This window comes from Balearica regulorum, chromosome 1 (assembly GCF_011004875.1).
Source record: "Balearica regulorum gibbericeps isolate bBalReg1 chromosome 1, bBalReg1.pri, whole genome shotgun sequence".
In the NCBI taxonomy this organism is placed as follows: Eukaryota; Metazoa; Chordata; class Aves; order Gruiformes; family Gruidae; genus Balearica; species Balearica regulorum.
In genome coordinates, this window is record NC_046184.1 from 107,967,889 (window position 1) to 107,987,935 (window position 20,047).

General features: G+C 39.0%; 1 protein-coding gene across 2 annotated transcripts in view; it reads right to left on the reverse strand.

The window, feature by feature from the left end:
* Window positions 1–2,219: 2,219 nt before the first annotated feature.
* The window catches only part of SAMSN1 (SAM domain, SH3 domain and nuclear localization signals 1), a 95,867-nt gene continuing 78,039 nt past the window's right edge, over window positions 2,220–20,047 (reverse strand). For both annotated transcript variants that reach the window (XM_075769773.1, XM_075769783.1), the window contains 6 exons: window positions 19,861–20,016; window positions 17,685–17,805; window positions 16,111–16,262; window positions 13,657–13,863; window positions 12,489–12,639; window positions 2,220–3,484 (listed from right to left, as the gene is read on the reverse strand). In XM_075769773.1, the coding sequence (XP_075625888.1) occupies window positions 3,279–3,484; window positions 12,489–12,639; window positions 13,657–13,863; window positions 16,111–16,262; window positions 17,685–17,805; window positions 19,861–20,016 (993 nt within the window). In that variant the 3' untranslated portion in view covers window positions 2,220–3,278. The remainder of the gene's footprint in view (window positions 3,485–12,488; window positions 12,640–13,656; window positions 13,864–16,110; window positions 16,263–17,684; window positions 17,806–19,860; window positions 20,017–20,047) is intronic.

A 20,047-nucleotide genomic window follows, 5' to 3' on the forward strand; every position in this document is an offset into this window, starting at 1 on the left:
GGGATCAGCAGGCTAGTCCGCGTGGATCGCCGGGCTGTGGTCTGGCACTCTGCCACCCTCTCTGACAGTAGAGCAGCCCTCCTTTAATGCGATGAACGGCAGTCAAATAGGGCTGAGCATGAGGCAATGCCGCTAAAAGTGACGTTAAATTTGACCAGAGGTGGCTTTTCCCTGGGGACGGGGGTGCCTGCCATCACCTGAATTTTTCTGCAGGTCACCTCAGTCTTTCTCAGTTACCGGCTTTCTGCCGCGGGCAGGCAGCAGCACATGTGCCAGCAGCCAGCCCCACGCCGCAGCCCCGGGGGGATGTTTGCTGCACCTGCACCGCAGCCCTCTGCAACAGGGGAAATCCCCACTGGCTAAAGGCTGGTAGGGCTACCTTCGTTAGCTTCTTCTCTACTATTACTGACTGGTTTTGCATCTCTTTGTACGCTTTGTAACTGCAGGGAACAATGGACTCTCAGTTATCTCCGAAAACGAGACTTACAAACCTTGCAGTCCTCCTTAATTGTAGAGGAAGGTTAATAAAAATGGACATGACATCATTGAGCAAGCTGCAGAGAGGAACAGAACCTCTGCTGCTTGCTTCTCTTCTCTGTCTCTGGGACATTTTAAAGATTCCTGTGAAGTAGCTCAGTTCTCCACCAGACTTTCTCCAACAGTTGCTAGAATTATCTTTTATTCAGATTATCCAGCACTAAAGCCTATCAAGGACCGTTTGTGCTATTACAAGCAGTGTAAATAACAAGACCACTGCAACATAAGAAGGTTGGGTATGCTTCTTGTAGGAAACGTGCATTTTTTTTTCTTTGTGGTACAAAATTTCCTCATTCTTTTTCTCAGAATAGCTCGAGAGGGCGGAAGTTTCTCAGCTTGAGATCTAATCTACTCTGCCTTTGCAGCAAGTTACAAATGTCTTGAATAAGCTTTCAGTTGACATATTTTTCTGAACAAGAAGCCCTTTGGACAAAGCCTAACTGAGTAGAGACAGGAGTGGTTAAAGCACAGCTCATGCCCATAGTTAGCAACTAGTTACCCTTACACCTTTATCCTCTTGCCATCAGCCCAAATTATGCAGGGTTTGATTTCTGTAAAATAGTGGCAGCTGTTGGGTGTTTTGCTCTGTGGAAAGCCTTGCCTGTCTCACTGTAACTAGTTAGGGAGGCCTATTTTCATTTGCAAACCTATGCAAATAAACATTTCTCAGGGTATTCATATCACGGTACATCTCTGGTCTCTGTGGTTGTTAGTCCTTGACCCAGCTAACTGAGCTGTTTTTTGACAGTCATAATCATATTTAAACTCACCTCAACATATTTTTACGGGTTCAGCAATTTCACAGATGTCTAGATAGAAGCAACCTGAAGACTAAACACCTCTGCCGAAAGATAAGCCCCTCTTAGAGGAATTCAAACTGCCTTTAGTCCTTCTCTAAAACGAGGAGATGATACATCAACTACATTATTTCAGAAAAAGTTATTAAAGTCATATTAAGTGAAGTCAGTACTGCATGTCATGACACACTAGTGGTTAGAAAAGCATTAAGAAACAAATACAGCCGCTTGATACAAGCTCCCACAACTTAATCTCTTCAGGGGATTCTGCCTCCCCACCACGCCTGGCAATACAGGGTCATTGCTGCTAAACGATGCTGATTGATATTGTTGCCAGTGTAAAAAGTAAGTTAAAACCAGAAACAAATCTTAGTGTCTCCCTTTCTTGTTTATTTTCCTAAACAGATTTTATTTACTCCAAATCTTTGAAATCTAGTTAATGAAATTTTCTAAAATTGCTGGTTTTATACTATCGCCATCAAAGCAGATCTGTGTATTAGGAGTTTAGGAGTCTGACAGCAGTAGACATGAAAACTACAGAAGGCATTTCCACTGGACAAAAAAAAAAAAAAGAAAAGAAAAGCTTTCCATTTGTTTATAGCCTCTTCAGAAATACTCTTTTTGGGGTGGAACTTTCCATGTTTCATCTCTTCTGGAGGTGATTTTCTTTGAAGCTGTCAGCAATATGTGGAAACTTTTTAACATAAATGCAAAATGCCTTAAATTATGAAAATTGTGTGACTAATTGGTGAGCAAAAAGTTTCTCTATTGATTTGATACACAGATTGTTATGCATGATAAAAATGCTGAGTGGAGTTGCCATTTACTGTGTTAGTCTTAGAACAGAGCAGACTTTGAAATGTAATGACCACATTAAAAATCAAGTAGTTTTTAAAGGGCTCAAACACACGGTTCTGTTTATTTTTGAAGGAATTACTCTAAAAGAAGACAGGCAGTTAAAATGTGTATTCCAGTGCAAAATATACTGGGAAATGACAATAAAATCTCACATGAAAGACAATAGTGCACAATAACCATATTATCTTCCAAGTTTTGGATACAAATACTCTATTAACAAACTTCACACCACACACAAAAGGCAACAGCTTCACAAAAAATGATCATAAAAGCGCACCATTGATACTGGGGTTTTTTTTTGGGGGGGGGGTTTGGTTTTTTTTTTACTCCAAGCTTGTATTCTCCGTATAATGCTTGGGAAGAATGAGAACAGGTGTGAAAATAACAATAAAGAAATTGCCAGTGCATAAGCCATTCAGATGGCTATGTTCTCTAAAAGATAATGAACACAGAGAGCTTGATTCAGATTCACACTACAGTTCTTTCGTATCTCCAGGACAAAGTGTAGGAGATGATAGTCTACTTTAGAGCCCGTTTTGGAGACGAATGGTATGAAACAGCTTTAATATTAATGAGAATCAGCTTGGTACTTTTCAAAGTAGGATGTGAATGTATCCGCCTTTTTATTATGAAGATATGTCAATGAAAATACAATCTGTACAAATATCAGCAAAACACATCTGAAAAATAGAGGCAGTGTGATTAATCCGTATCTTTTTAAAATAAATATGTACAATATTTACATTTTTGACAGCTCCAGATATGAACACATCCAGATTATATATGACTACCTAAACCTATTCTCTATTACTATAGAAAATGCATTTTCTGTACAAATATTTATAAATACATATATATAAACTTTTTCAATGAAATGTCTGTGGATTCATTGAAAAGAAAAGCAGGAGATATGATCATCTAATGTTTAACTATCAAGTGTCTACATATTAAACAGTCTAGAGCATTGTACATCGGACAGAAGTAGATTTTCGGTGTTGAGAATATTTTCTGTTCTGCTTCTGTGACATCATACCAGCAAATCTGATTGTCTTTTCTGAAAATCTGCAGAAAAGCAGCAGGACTGATTCAGTTTGACTCAGTGATTGTTATTGACTGCACCATGTCAGAGAGGCTCTCTGGGTCTACTTCTTCTTTGCCGTTATCTGAATTTTCTGATGAGACGTAACAGCCAGAATCTCTTGGGCAGTCATTTAACTGTGATTTGTCAAAGCCGTCGTGAGGGCTTACGCTCCGCATCTCCTGACCACCCTCTCTCTTCTGCTGTTGTTCAACTAGAAAGAACAGAAAAAGAAAGAAAAAAAATTGTCAAAATAAATATCCTGGGAAAGAGGTAGAGATAGAAACAGGACTGATCTTGAAGAACTGTAGAAACAGTTGGTATATACACATGACTAGATCAATATCTTGTGTCTATCAGAAACAGAAACCTCAGCATCAAAGAACTAAAAATATGATTACATGAGTGTAACAACTTCTAAGTTGATGTTGGCTTTGATCCTGCAGTGTGTTGCTCAGAGATGAATGCCGGAGACTTTGGCCTCGTCCTTTAAAGTGAGGTCCTTTAGGCTGTCCCCTGGTACAACAGTCACCATGCGTGGTCGCTGTGCCCACAGTAGAGGTGGCTGCTTTCCCCCTCCCACGCTCATCTGTTCCAGAGCCTGCTTATGCCATTAATCATGTAGCCTACTGCACCTTGTTTGTAACACGTTGCATTACAGATGTTGTGTCTTTTGAATGTAACCCCCACCATTGTACCTACTCTGTGCACTGTCTGGTGAGACATAATGCGCTGGTCTTCAGAAGTGCTCAGCATAACGATGTGGTAGGCAGGTATTCTAAAGCGCTGGACTTTTCAGAGGGAGTGGGTGGCTGATGGAAACTGCCTAAGCTTAGCTTGAAATCCAAAAGGTTTTTTTCCAAAACACAATGGCCTCAGCAAAGCTAAGATGTTTAATTCCTGCTGTGTGGTTTTTGACCACTGTTCCAAAACTAAGTAGAAGCAAAGCATCTTGCAAATAGTTTGTCCTTGTTTAGCTGCTGTACGACTAATCTATTCAAACTCAAAAATCTGCAAATCGGCGATAGTATTGAGACACCTCTTAAAAACAGCTCAGCAAGCTGGTGCCTTGCAGACAGGATATACCTGTGTGTCATGAATCTAATATATCTTGTGGTTAAAGTTCATGTTCATATTTTCTGGCTGTGTAATATGTGATGTTTACTCACAGAAAATTTCTTCAGAAAATAAGCTATAAAATGTAAAATCTTTCCCTTTCATACTTTTCTTTTTCCTTATCGCCCTCCTGTAACTGCATTTTTACTTCAAACTGTCACTTGCTTTCCAAACAAAGTATAAGGAACAAATGGTTTTATCCCAGATTTTAGCCCTTCAGAAAAATGGTTCCTTTTTGCTTTTGCAAAGAAAGCTCCCTTATTTCACTTGACTTGTTGCTCAATGGTTAAATAGGTAGCTTTGAATCTTTAGTCAGATTTAAGCTGTCTCAATTCAAGTACAAGAAGAATGGAAGTCCTAGTTCGTGAAGGATTTTATCCTTCATCAAAATCTTAATCTAGTTTAGCTCCAGAGTGGAATCCCAGAATTACAAAATTTCCACAAGGAAATTTCATACTGACATTTATTTCAGTTGTTGGGAATGATGAGCTTTAGCAACATGGGAAAGATTTGGATTATTTTTTTTTTCAAATCTTGCATTATATTGTATAACAAAGAATAAATTAGAAATTAAAAATTGAAAAGTTTCACTCTGAAAATATCAAAATGGAACAGCAGGAGAGTTAGGACCTGTCTTCATTGTGTGAGATTTCAATGAACTTACTTCACAAAGCATTTTGATATATTGAGAAATATTTCTAGGTCCTGATGGAAGTCTTGAAGATTTGTTTGGACTGATTAATTCTGTTTAATATTTTCTAACTTTTAGTTGCCTAATTAAGTTAATAAACTAATCTTCTTTTGAAGAAAAGAATCCAACACCCCACTTAGTCATTTTTGCATGAATAGGTTATAGGCATAAACTTATGTATTTAAAAAAGAAATAAAATAAAGGATTTCTGATTACTTTAAATACTTTCCAAGGAAGAGAAGTCCCACCTTGTTGCCAAATAAATTAATGGTTAATTGCACTTGCGTGAAAGAGTACAGCTTTCATCAGATTTAATTGATAACTGTAACTGTTTGATCTCCTTCTCACCTTACAGAACATAGTTTGTCATGTCAAATGTTATCTCGCTTTGCAGGGAAAATATTTGATCACGTAGGGTCCAATTGATTTCTGATTTAAGTCGGGAAGGAATTACAAAAGGCATTACACCAATGAAGGTATTACTGCTACTATTAGTAGCAACAGAAGTAGTTTAGCACAAATAACAGCAGATGCCCCAGTAAAGCCTTGTCTAAACTGTGTCATTAGCTCCTTGCACCCATCCCATCCGCGCCAAGACAACCCAGGTCTCGGTCACTGTGGGCTCACAGAGCTCAGCCTGGGGCCGTGGGGCCGTGGGGCCGTGGGGCCGTGGGGCTGCGGGGCTGTGGGCAGAGCTCCCCTGCCCTCCGCTGTAATCCCCTCATCAGCCTAATGCTGCTTGCTGGTACTTTTATCAGCTTCTGTAGCATCATCTGCTGCCCCGGCAAGCAGTGACCTAAAAAGTGTTAATCCTGTTTACATTTTCAAGGTCAAAGAGGAACCTCCATCCGCTATGTTTGTTTTACAGTGGAAAGAAGACCAAGTAACTAGCAGATTAAAAAGAAAATACAGTTTCAGTCAGTATATTAGTGCCCTGTAACTAATTGTGATAATCTGAGTAGTTCCTCTGTGAAAAACAGATCCTAAATTCTTTTGTAGCAATGTCTTTTTCTTGTGTGTTTCAGGGAAAAAGACACAGACAAGCCTGGAACTGAGGATTTTTAAAATCTGAATTTACATCTGTTAGGAGAATAAGAAATTTTGATTTAGAAAACATAGAAATGTAAAACCTCTGACTCCTCCCATAACAATGGAAGAATTTCTTACATGAAAAACTGAAAACCAAAAATGTTCAGGGGTTTGAGACAGTGAAAGCATTATATTTTCGATTTTTCATTCTGAGCAGAAAACTTGAAGAAAATACCCCCATATTTAAGAAGAAAAGACAGAAAGCCAACTCTGACACTTTTGTTTTTCTCTCTTTAAAGCAGCCTTAAATATTATGCAGTAACTACTAAACCACTTGAACGGATACTGAGTATTGTAAATATATGTAGCATACAGCTTTAGATGTTGCTTCATGAGAAAAGAAACTATGGGATTTTTTTCTTTTTAGCTTTTGGCTCTTACATTCAGTTCCACTTAATTCCTTCCTCTAACACACACGGGTTCAAGGTCCACTTTAGTACAGGTAAGTTTACTGTCTTAATCTTTTGGACATCAGAAGAAAGATACAGTGCATAGGAAACAGGAATTGATAAAATTAAACTGCCGTTAGATGTTGCAGAATCATCAGAAATAACTATCTTATCAACAAATGGAAGTCCTATCTTTTTTCTACAGTAAAGCAGTTTCATAGAAGATAAATAGCTTTCAGTCACTGTTGTCTATGATATGGCCAGAAAAGTCCAAGATATGCATCATTTTGACACATATATTATAATACTACTTTAGACGGTAGGATTATACTCAGACTTCTGAAAAAAAATGCGAGGCCTTTAGCCTTGGTAATAGATGTGCAATGCATACTTTTCTTCCTTGCAATTTAGATCTTTGAAATGAATATTTGTTGTTCAATGACACATATGTGCATGACACGTGCAGGCATAGATCTCTTTTTTTTTTCCTTCACCAGCTTTTCTCCCTTTTTTTAATAAGTTTAAAGTCCTGATTAAGAAGGCACTTTAAGCTTAGGTTTAAGGCAATTCAGCTCAAGAATGTACTGAGGTCACACTGACTCCCATCCGGTTAGGTCAGTTTAAACCAGTTGAGTGGCAGAAGGCTTGGATTTTATCTTGGAAAAAAAAAGAAGGTCACCCAACAGCAAGCCATATTTTATGAGTGTGCCCTCTGAGAATTTGCCTTCATGAGTTTTGCCCAGAAGGAGAAGTGGGCTAGGAGCACGGTGCTTTAGGCTAAGTCACTTGCGTGCCTCCCTGGAAAGTGCGGTGGTGACGTGCTGAGCAGCACGACACAATAACTAAATAGAACAAAGTGTGTCTTCAAGGCTGACGTTAGACCTCCATGAAAGTCATGTATCAACCTGTAGTGCCTGTACCAGTTAGATCACCTAATTGTTAAATGAAAAGTCATAAAGCATCAAACTCAGAAAGGATCATTTTGAAGCAGTAAATGGTGATACTTCTTGCAAAAGAAGCGGAGAAGCCTGAAGTGGGTCTGCACACACAATGCAATACTTTGGGGACTCAAAGGAGTAAAACTTTTGTGGATATTTACAGACATGCAACTTAAAAAATTGCACTCACTGAAGTCAGTGGCATAGCTTTTCTGGGAGGGATACTGAACTGATGTGAGAGGAAAGTCTATGGTGAAATGGAACAAGAAGCTTCTTTTTCCTCTGAAATCAGGAAGCAAACAGATGCGCCTGAAAAAAGGTCAGAAATACTAATACACACGCAAGGATGAGCTTCCTTGGGAAATCTAGAAATATTATGTCCAGGTCAATGAGTTGTACCACAGTACGGAAGGGGAGATTGTCTTTGAGCATTATTTGACCTTGACATGATACTGTCTAATCCCACTACTTAAAGGGGCTGCCCAATGTATAATGGTGCTCTTGATATATATATATGAGTCCTATATGAGTCCTCATATAGGTCGTCACATAAAGAATGCAACTGACAACTGTAAGTCATGTCCTCACCTATCTACTATCTTGCTGCCCAAGTATCTGATACTGACACTGGGATTTAGAGTATGATCTGGCACTTAAATATGAAAAGTAAGCTAACGAAGTGGATTTGGGGAGATAAGCGTAAAATATTATCCCCCAAATTGGACGTATGCGCCTTTTTTTTCTAGAAAATGAACTGTATGCACTTACCCAATGAAGTCTAATTCTCCTTTAACTCACAATAGCTTCGAACTAATATAACCCACTGGACTTCAGGAATGAACCTCTTGACTTACGTCATGTCAGTGAGAAAAGAATCGAGGCTATTTTGCACACACAAAAATTACATGTGTCCTGGGAACGAGTCAAGAAAAAAGTTCTAAACTTCTTTTATTACTTTACTCATTAACCATCCAGCAACTGCTTCACTTTTTAAAAATAGCATCCTACAAAAGCACAGACATCCATCTCCTGTCTAGAAGCCATCTGGGAGAAGAATGGAAAGCTATTAAGAAATACTTTATGAAAAAGAGGGGGGTTTTTCCTCCCCAGCCATGAATTCATGGAAACCAATCATTTTGTCCCAAATATATAGGTCTGATGAACTTATAGAAAATCTAAAAAGAGATCTGAGAGAGTGGGGAAGGTCATGAGGAGCTTACAAGACCTTGAAGTTCTAGGATAGCCTTGCTACGTGAAGTACTTGAAGATGGTGAATTTGGGCCTGGACTCCCAGAAAAGGTAGAAAGAAGATAATGCAGTACCAGGAAGCAAAATCTGCTTAAAATCCACTTTGTGGTAGCATTTGCTAAACAAAATTTACTTTTTAATTCCTGATATGAGATGGGTAAAGTTTTTCCTTTCAAATTTATTCAGGTTTAAGTCATATGCAAGATGAAAAAATTCTCACTGCCAGAAATCCTATATTTTGGACAGCTTTAAGAGCATATAATGTGGAAACTATTGCTGCAGGTCTTTTGGTTAGAAAACTCAATAACTGTTTATTCTGCAACATGAATTACATAGTCACAAGTATGCGGCATGAAGAAATCACTTAGTATAACATACAATAAATGTCAAGAAAAAGCCAAGGAAAGAAAAAGAAATTATAAGCCCCGTAAAAACATCTGTACATTTCACAATATCAGATATCACATTAAAGAAATATTAAATCTTGTTTTATTACATCTATAGTAGAATCTAGTAAAACGAAGCTATATTCCAGCATGCTTGGCTGTTCTGAATAATAGCAGAATCACAAAAACTCAGAAACCCTTGCATTTCAACTCTGGACCATACCTGAGACTCCAGCTATTAATCAAACACATACTTCATGGAAGCACGAATGTAATGCAAAGACATGGAAGTCTTCCAAGCTCTATGAGAAAGACAGGCTTGGAACAGTAAATACGCTCTATGGCCTTAGTATATTTTTTCACAAAACTTATAAAAACAGTAAAGTTTTACTTGGAAGAGTACTGAACTTACATCTAGAATACTGTTGGCCAGTAAACAGATTACCTTGTAGCTGTGGGTAATTATGCTGCTCACTTCTAAGCAATGCAGAAAATCAATTTTAATTAAAAAATCATTTATGCTGGACTGAGTCATGCACATTTAGGAAAAAAAAATAATTATTGACCTAGGAAAGTTCAGTTCAGATGCAGAATTCACTTTCACAGCAGCACCCAGCTCTTTCAACCCAATTTTCCAATCAGATTGATGGAAGGACAAAGAGGTCAAATGATTCAGATGAAGTTAGACCCATGCTGAGCTTATCCCCAAGATCATCTTGACTCCCTGTCTTTCGTTATAACGACTTAACAGATGGCTTCTATCAATTGCAGTCTTTAGTATCTTCCCTTTTAGAGCAAGTTGTTAAATTCTGTTCTGACACTACCAGTCACATGACAGATGTATGAACCTTTGGCAACCAGATAAGGCAAGGATTTGATTCAGTCCTCATTCAAGACAGTATCCCAAACCAGGTAAGTGTTTGTGTGTGACTTACTTACCTTAAAATATACATGAGTCTTATGAAACTCAATTAGACTTAAATGAATGCATATAGCTGACATGGTATATAAAGATGTCTTGGTTCTGGTCCTTGTGAGTATTCATAAGTTCTGGGAATATTATTTTATTGAATGTGAATACTAGAAAGACTGGCTATGTCTATCTATCTAAAGTGGATGTGAAGCAAATATTCATTTAATCTCTTGATCTAAGACTACAGTGTCATCACTGATTTTGAAGCATGGGCCACTTTGTAAGATTTGATGTTATTATTTCCAGAACCATTACAAGAATTAAAATTATTAAACTACCATACAAATAACATCAGGGACACTGTTTTGCCTGATGAAGTGACTTAATCCCATGCTGCCAATTAGGAAGAACCCTATTTGGATAATTAAGGTAAATTTATTAATTTTCATTGTATGGGATGTGTAAGGACCTTCTTAGGTTTGGTCCTTGCACAGATGTATGCAGAGTATTAAGAGTTAAGACACCTTCAGGAAAACAAAAAACTTGGTGTCATCTTCTAAAAGGGTTAGGGTTCTAAGGCTGCTTGCGATGCTTTTGTTACACAAGGAATATAAATAGTAAACCATATCCTCACTACTCCAGAATAGTTTGACATTTGCATGGTCTGTTAAAAACCATTATGTTTTGGTTTTGTTTTTCACATTGATGCAAAACTCTGCAAAATTACAATCTAGTTTTCGTGTGTGTGTGTGTGTGTGTTAAATATTGATATAGAAAATACATACACAATAAAAGGTGCAGAAAGTATAGCAAGGCTAGTTGAAGTACAAACAAATATATGTATACTCAGTTGAAGGGCAAACTAGGAAAATGAACACATTTTCTTCTGATTTCCAGCTAGATCCCTGCAATACAATTCCTGGAAAATGTAACCTTTTTTTTCCTGGATTCACTCTTTCAGTTACTGCTTCTACATAGCCCTTCAAAAGTCCTTTCCTAGCCCATCATCTCACAAAGCTATAGACCAGAAGGAGGTACTAATCCTGGTGGGCAAAGAAAACCCTTTAAATTCCTCTCCAACATGTTTACAAGAATCTTACCTTTCCCTGGAAGCTGACTAAGAACAGGAAAGACTGCATGTATAAACAGGTTCCCAAAAAAGCCCAAATAGTCAAAAAAAACAGGTCAGCAAAGACACAAAGAGGGAGATTAGAGAACATCTGCAGGGAAAGCTGAATGGAGGAAGTAGCGAGAGGCGTTCTCAGAAACCCAGAGAGATTTATGTACTGATGCACATAGGGTGCATACGTGTGCATGCAGGTATGTGCATACCTATGTACATGTGCTGAGTAAGAAATGGAAAGTGACCTATCTACTGAGAGAGGAAAAGTGGACAGCTGACAAGAATTGATATTAAAATATCCCAAGAGGTCATTGCTTTTCCAGGTCTTCTTTTCTTTCTTTCAGATGCTTCTGAATTGTGAATGCACATCTGAGGACATGACTGCTCAGAATGGGTGCACGAATATTAATGAAGAAAAAAACATCTCCTGTTTTGGCTGAGTGTCTAATTAAGTAGATGCTTAGCTGAAGTTTCTAGCAACTTGACATAAATTATATAAAATTAGAAGTCAGGCTGGAACTATCATGAAAATATAATGAGAAAAGTATTTTCTGTTCTGTATCCTAGCTTTTTTACTCCCAGTGAAAAGAACAAGTGAAGAAAATATAATGATGATCAGTACACATGCATATACACACACTGTATGATCAACTTTCAGAAGCTCACTGGAAGCTTGAGTCAGATTAATTTTGAGAAAGGAATGCAAACCAGCTATTAGGGTTTTGTTGTGAGTCTTTTTGGGGGGAGGGGTGTTGGGGTTTGGTTTTGTTTTTTTTTTTTTTTTTCACAAAACCTTCCTACAAATGAAACTGATTTGGATAAGGATTTAAGTGTGGCATGAAGTGAGAGAAGGAACAACTGTATTATTCTGTGGAATGGTGTTTTAAAAAATAAAATTATTTGCTGTAGCTATTTGAAATAAGCTCATTTTGGTTAAGATACTAGCATAGAGTTCGGGAGGTTTTATTTTCTGCTCTTGCACAGACCTTGTGACTTTTGGGAAGTCATTTAGCCTCTCTGAGGGTTGGTTCCCCAACTATAAATAAATAGAGTTGTTCTGAAGCAATAGTTGCTACAAATCTCTAGTTTAAGACCTATAAATGAGAAATTTTAAATCATGCATGTATTACTAGTATAGTAATCATGTACATGACTAGAAGAGATGTACAGTTTGCTATCTGAACAAATAAGAAAACCATCTGACTCCATGTTTCATATTTAAAAGAAAAATCATCTAACAGATGAATGTGAGAATCACTATTTCTTTAAATGTGTTTCTTCAATTAAAACTTGCACATGACTCTTAACAAAGCTTAAACACTTACTGTCACAGTCCTGTAGATTTTCAATTGCTGATAACAATCTTGCCCTGTCTTCTGGGTTTGAAATATTTAATTCAATTAGGTGGCTCTCCTGTAGATCCTTCAAGTCCTCTAGAGTTTCATAGCCATTTAGCAAGAGGGTTGAGGCATATTCCTACACAAAGAAACAAGGAAATCCTCTCATGTAAAGAAGCACTATTTTTAGTAGAGGAATAGGCACAATTTCTTCTCTTTTACTTTTTTGTCAGGTTGAAATGGGCTCCATTCCCCAGCCTGATCAACTGGCGTTTGTTATAAAACCAGAGCTGGAGAGCAAGAGAGGACAGAGGCAGAGATGCCTTGGGGTCCTCTTGGCCATCCCAGCATCTGTGGCCAAGTTGTCTAACAGAGTCCAGCAGCAAATTGGACCAGGACAGCGCTCTGCCAGAAATGATTGAATCTGCTGAGCTTCTGGGCTTTTGTGGGTCAGCCCAAAGAATGCCTCCCATGCTGGGCCCAGGAGGGCCTCTGAGGCAGGGTACGCTCTGCCTTTGCACAGGAGGAGCCCTTCAGGGGCCGAGAAGCTGAGGGAGCCCTCACCCATGCTGTGTCACACATGGTCCCCCTTGAGCTGTGTTTTGACGCAGTATGAAACCCTGCGCGTACTCCAGGGAAAGGAGTGTTTGCATCAGTATAAAAGCAATAACTGTTATTAAAAATGTTGCCTATAAATCATGACCTAATTACGCTTTGACAGTCAAGAACTAGGGTTGCAGAGAGGGAGAGAGGCACAACACAAGCAGAGTACAAAAAGACTATTGCTCCCTAAAGGTCACAAGAAATTAGAAACCCAAATTCTAAATGTTGGTAGTGGAGTCAGACTGCAGTCCTGTCCCTGAGGTGTCCATAGTCACACACCTCCTACCCTTAGGCACACAACTGCAGTTGAGTTACAGTGACTTGACAGGTCACCACTGTGCCTCTTCGCGTGGAGTCTCTTGGCCTAACCAAATGACGTGCTAAATGAAGTTCTATAAGCCACTCACATCAGCTAAAAGACAGACCCGAAGCTGCCTTGCTGACATCAACACTGCTGAAACCTGCCTTTCTACTTCTGCCTGTAAATGGCATCCAAACCCGGGCTCATGGAAATGAAACATTTCAAGTACAGCTGGGAAATGCGTTGGCTGACCTGCAGGTGGACACAATCCAGGAGCTCTTGCAATGTTTTAGGCTTGGTCCTTTTGCTTCCTCTGCGTGGCTTTATCTTTCTGGGTGCAGCTTCCTCTTCCAAGATAATATCCACGTAAATGAACTTGAAGTTTCCTACTTTGTTGTTCAGCATGCCTGTCCATATGCCCATGGGGGTTTTACAGATGATATCTATAATGTCTCCTTTCTAGAACAATAAAAAAAGCACACCACTTCTTACACATCTGGTTTGTCATATGTAGCTTTTCCTCTGTGGACCAAAACCTGCACAGAATCTTAACTAGTCAGTGCAAAGTAACTTTTAAAAATTACCTAGATTTAGCTCCTTTGCTTTTATAACATCCCAGCAAAATAATTACAGAAAATGCACCTAGTCCTTATTTCCAAAACTTTGTGAAGGACAGTCCAGCATAAGCAGCACCTTTCACCTTTTTTGTGCTCTTCTTGATCCCTGAAATGGGATAGGGTTGCATCAGCAATCAATTTTTGCCATGAATAGTGGGCAGAGCTTTGGCAAAAATCAAGGGAACGCTGTGAGGTTGTTTTCCAAATACGTGCCAAACTACACAATAATCTTATTATCCAGCATCTCAAGGGTCTTCAAAAACTCATAGCTAAGCTATGTGAAAGGTGGACTTTTAGCCATTTTACAGTGAAAACCACTGGCTACATTTCTCAAACGCAATAGAGAACATTTAACTCCCTTAATATCTTCCTGTTGGTTCTTCCCAAAGGACTGTCAATTTTTCCCACTCTTATTAACACAATTGACTGAGAAAACAGTGGAAGGTGTCTTAGCAGACAGATCTAAAGGCTTCAGCTCTCCATACTTGTTCATGCACTCGCAAACGTGAGAGCAAAAAAGAGTAACAACACAGCAACTTCAAGAGGGCTTTTTGGTAAAGGTGTTCACAGTTATGCTGTGAGAACCAAGGTCTCAGCTCAGCAAAACAGTCACTCTAAGTAATTCTCGTAGTAAAAAGGCTCCCTTGTAAATCACACAACTTGCTTGCCTGACCTCAGAATTGAGTCCTTGCTTCTGGGCAGGTGCCGCAGAACTTATAAAATGTTGAAAGTCTTTAAAGAGTTGTCCAGCTAATCTGCACATACACACTTCATTTGGCATTCTGCTACAAACTTAAAAATCAAACTCAGTTTGTTAAAATATCTGTTAACAACTCCAAGACTTTCAAATCTTTTCTGGTCTGGTTAAGAAATTGTAAGTTTAGTAGTCATCCTAGTTTTGGTACAAACCCAGGTATGAAATTCACAGTGTCCCAGTGACCTGGTTTTGTTAGAATATGGAGCTCAGAGCTATAAACACATTTGAAATGGAAACTAAACAAACATTTGTTTAAAGCTCCATAAGCATACATATTATTCTACCCACTCATGGAGGCTCAGGGACTTCAGACGTGGATGCAGATCAGGATTAAGCAGTGGCTCTAAGCCAAGCTGCAGACGCACTTTGAATTCAGATTCAGGGTACTGAAATTTTGTGAGATGCATTTAGGGGATTTCAACCCTAAGTATTAGTTTATAATTCTAAAATATACCACCACAGTGACTAAAGAAGGAACCTTTGTGAGCCAGCAGACATTTGCAATTTCATGACCGGTTAAACAGAAAGAAATGCCCTAGGCGTAGGTGGAAGTGGAGGGCAAGTGGTGAAGACTGCAAGTACTGGCAGAGCAATGGCTGTAATATTTACAGGCCAGAGAGGAGGAGGGGGAGACGGCAGTGCGATACAGATGAGGATTTTAACAAGAAGAGGCTGTGAAGAAGAAGAAAAGAAAGAAGTCCAGATTACAGATGTGAGTAATCCTGAAGGATGATGTTATTGAATGTATCTGTGCATGGAAGGAGAAGAAAAGGGCTGGGCTTTTTTAGTCGTGTTCAACTGTGCCCATGTCTGGAGGCCCTTTTTCTCACTCACACAGCCTGGACACCTCTGCCATGTTGTCAGAACCAGAGAAAATTCATAGTTCAAAGGTATGCTTAAAGAAAAGCTTAATAGGAAGGTGAACTGTTTTCATTAAAGACAATGGGTGCCACTGAGCTTTTGATATATCCTAGTTGTGACTGAAAAAGCTGGGAGGCAACTTCCATAAGACTCAAATTTTTCTTGCTCCAGACCTAGTATGTGGGAAGCAACATGTGTTTTACTCTGAGGAAAGCTGTGGTATCCGGGTGGATACCACGATGAGGTACCTACCTGGAGTCTATGCCTTAAAATGCCTTTACCAGCAGTTGGCTTTGCAGCATTGTCTGAACTAAGTCCTTATAGAAGCATTGCAAAACCAGGTTGGTCTTGTTTTTAGAGTGTTACATGTGCTTAACAGTTAAAAATGCATTAGTAAACATATTCTTCACATGTAAGAAATGCCCCCCGGCATTCTTACTGGAAAAGAAGAAATCCTGGTGGTTGTCTTACCTTGATTTTCAGAGAGTCGGTGTCATAAGGACTTGGTGTGAAGTCAGTGTGAACTTTGGCTCGACCGCAGAAGGGCCCACTGTAAGGGACTTCGTCATCAAACCGGAGGCTGTCCCTGTTGCTCATTCCATCAGAGCAGCTGGTCACCCCACCTTAGAGAGAGTCAAGTTGGGAGATCTCCTGCACCAAATGCCCAGACATGCAATTCTGCTCAGCAGCCAAGAGGAAAGTGTTCAAAAGCACAGAAGTAGAGAAAGAGTGTACTCTGTGGTTTTGACACATTCCAGGAAAAATACATACAATAAAAAGCATACTATAAGAGACTGAAGAAAATAGGTAAGAGATCTTTCATTAACATCTTCCCTACAATAATCTTTTTCTGGTGATGATACTGATAGACTACACATTTTACTTACAGAATTTTTGAAATGTTACCTCTGCAGATTAATAAAATGTACCCTAAAAGTGCAATATAGGGAATTAATTCTGCTGAACTTCTCCTGTTTATTCAGAGAAATGAAAACAAGTACTGTAGAAGTTATTTTATTTCATTATAGAGCTAGCTGAAACATGAAAGGAACCTGCATTGCAGAGGGAAATTTTAATCTTATCAACATTTCTGCCTGTCATTTTATCCAAGTTGAGCAATAAAGTATCGGCAAAGTAATTCAAGCAAATTTGAGCCAGCTCTGCAATATCCCATCCAAATATGTTTTTAGATAAGAGCAGCAGTGTGTTGGAAGTAAACTCCCATATACAATTTTCACTAATCACATCACAGAAAATGATCATAAAAATGGTTTTGTTTGAGGTGATTGCTTAAGTGCACGGCTCCATATCAGGGCCAGATTAACTACTAAGTTCAAATGGTCTGGCCTGCAGCTCAAGTCCCCACTTAGGGCTCACGTGGTGCCTGCAGTGATAGCACAGCAACATCATCATGGGCAGCTGTAGCCTGCTGCCCAGCAAATGTCCACAGCAGAGCAATGGATAGAGGGGTGGAGGCCCAGAGATTCATCTGCCCTCCGACTGAGACTACTCTGTTGGGGCAGTGGTTTCAGTGGGTTTGCGGAGAAGCAGGCTGTCTCTCTGCATCACGACCTGAAGCTGCCAGGCCAGGTCCCCATCACACATCGTCTCAGAGGGACCTCTCACTTTGTCTGCCTCACATCTGCAGGGCGAAAGATGAACTCACAGCCGCTACCCCCAGAGAGCATGCTTGTGTGGCTGCGCCCAGTGATTGCAACCCTATGGGTGCCAGCACCATAGCAGTGATGATAACCCCCAAAAAACATTTATGGCATATATACCAGCAACATCCCCTATAACCCATTTTTTTTTTTTTTTTTTTTTACTTCAGTTAATATTTCCACGCTTAAAAACACTCAGCTTATTTCTGGAGAGAGGTATATCTACACCAGCTGCCACCCATTTAATCAAATTACACTTTAGTCTGCCAGACTGAAGAGCTCTCTACTATCACATTTTTGATCACCAGCTCTGATATCTCAGACTTAAACAATAACAATATTGATCCAGTGACTGAATAAGAAGTATGGATATCTTGTACTTACTAGATGAGCTCTGGCCACTGTTCAGACTATAGAGACTTTCCATAGAGTCACTGGCTTTTAGGGAGACCTTCTCAGTGTGTATTCCACTACTGGGATCACTGTCATCTTTTCCTTCTTCATTCTTCAACACAAAAATCAGATGTTAACCACCAAGAGATGTATTTGAAACAAACATTTGGTTTTTTCTCTAAATCTAAATCTTTCAGTCATTGGAGATTAACTCACCATTACACTTTATTAAGAACCACTCTATGAGAGAAAGCATTTTAGAGGCTGATGCCTGGTACTAAGGATGCCCAGCACCACCTCTAGCATCTTATGATCCTGGAGAAATCCCTTGTCTCCTCTCTGCCCCACTCATTTCATTCCACTCCCACTCAAGCACCTAAACTGATTCTCCATCTCAGAAGACTGCAATATACCACAGCAGCGACAAAGGCTGTAACGGGAAATTCACAGGTAGCCAGATATAAGGTGTTTTTTTTCTGATTGTCTCAGAGGAGGAAATATAACGTTTAATTCTGAAAGCACATGGTGAAGTGCTAGCTGAACAGCTGTGTTTTGCATTGAACTTCTGAAAATCATGGGTGCTTGGTGGCGGGCTGGCACCCCAGCCAGGGCGTTAGGAGCCAGCTTGCACACATGTACAGCATCGGTGTGTTGTAGCACCTTGCTCACCACATTGCCTGACCTACACGTTGGCCTCAAAATCCAGTGCATTTCAAAATTAACAGATGCATGTTTCTCTCACAAAGTCTAATGGTGTATGAAATTGGCCCCTTGAGTTTATAATATTAAATCACACCTCAGGAATCACAGCCTGTTCAAAACAGTAAGATCCATATTTCAGTCACAGATAAGTTAGGGACGATGTAACAACTAAATGAAATAGATGAGTTTTCAAAGGAAGGAATTTCTTCAGCAGATTTCATCACGTTGTCAATGTGCGTGATATCCTGATGCAACTGAAACATCCTGCAGTACGTAGGATGTTACGTTATATTTGGCGAAATATGAATTACTCATCAGTTGGCTGATGAAGTCAAGCAAAGATGGTAGTGCATGTATGAAGTAGAGACCCATACAGGTACATATAAGGCATAGCATTGAAATGAAAGACTATATTTGTTTCCAACAAGGACAGTGCTTGTTACACCAGTCAGCGGCATAACCCATAGATTAATCAGTGGGCCGGTATTGCTTGTCATCATCTCCTGCAGGAATGAAGATCATGCTACATGTGTGTTCAACCAGATAATTCACTGAATTTCTGTTATGTGAATCATTGCTGTAAATGTGCAAAAGGTAAATGTTGAAATTCTGATTTGTTTTTCTTATAATATAAAAAACACAGATTGAAACCTCTTGAATTTTAGCAAAAAATGGAAACTAAACTAATAAAATAGGAATCCTTGTCTTTGACCTCTAAAACCTGTCTAAATGTATCCTGTGAAACACTATTTTCTACTTATTTATTTTCCCTACTTATTTGATATTGACACATTTGTGAGATAGGATGCAGACTAGCTAGATTTTTTAGGATGATTAAGTATCACAAGTCCTTTTTCCTTATGTTTTTTAACATTTGGAACTTACTGACACAACATATTGAGAAAACAGGGTTTGCAGTGTGTGAAACATGATATGTTTTTTATGTTTAATAAAGATAGGTTCACTAAGATTAGATAAGGTAGAAGCAGATAAGGCATATGAGTTTTCATGCTGTAAGATGCTGGCTGACCTCTACAAAATGGACTTTGGAAATAATTCTTGTGTTGAAAGATAAGTTCTTCTAATGAAGCATTTTGTACAGCTTGAGTATCAGACTGACGATTGGGTTCCAACACTTCCTTGTGTCCATGTCAGGAGGTGTTTTTGTGATGCTTATACAAATGCTCCTTGATGAAAAAGCAAAATTAAATGATGTAAAACTCCTATGTCTATCCTGGGCCCTTACCGTGTGATGCTGTAATTGTATATGTGCATGTGTATGTACATTAACATGCACATGAAAAAAAGGGTATATACCAAAAGCTGTTTTAATTCAATATGTGTTACCATGTTTTTATGGATTGTCATAACTGATGACAATTGAAACATGAACAGGAAAAATGCACATAACATTTTTACTTCACATGTATTATCATCAAACAGGAGATTCTTAAGCTGTATTTACCATCTCCTCGGAGAGTGTCTTGATGTACTTTTTACCCATCTTTTTCTTCATAGTAAGGGAAATGGCTCTCATCTTCTTACCCAAACTTCGTCCATTATTTGCTGCTTTAGTTTGTACTCCTTCTCCAATGTCACTTACAGACTCCAGCTCAGGTACCTGATTTGAAATAAAAAAGTAAGCAACTTGA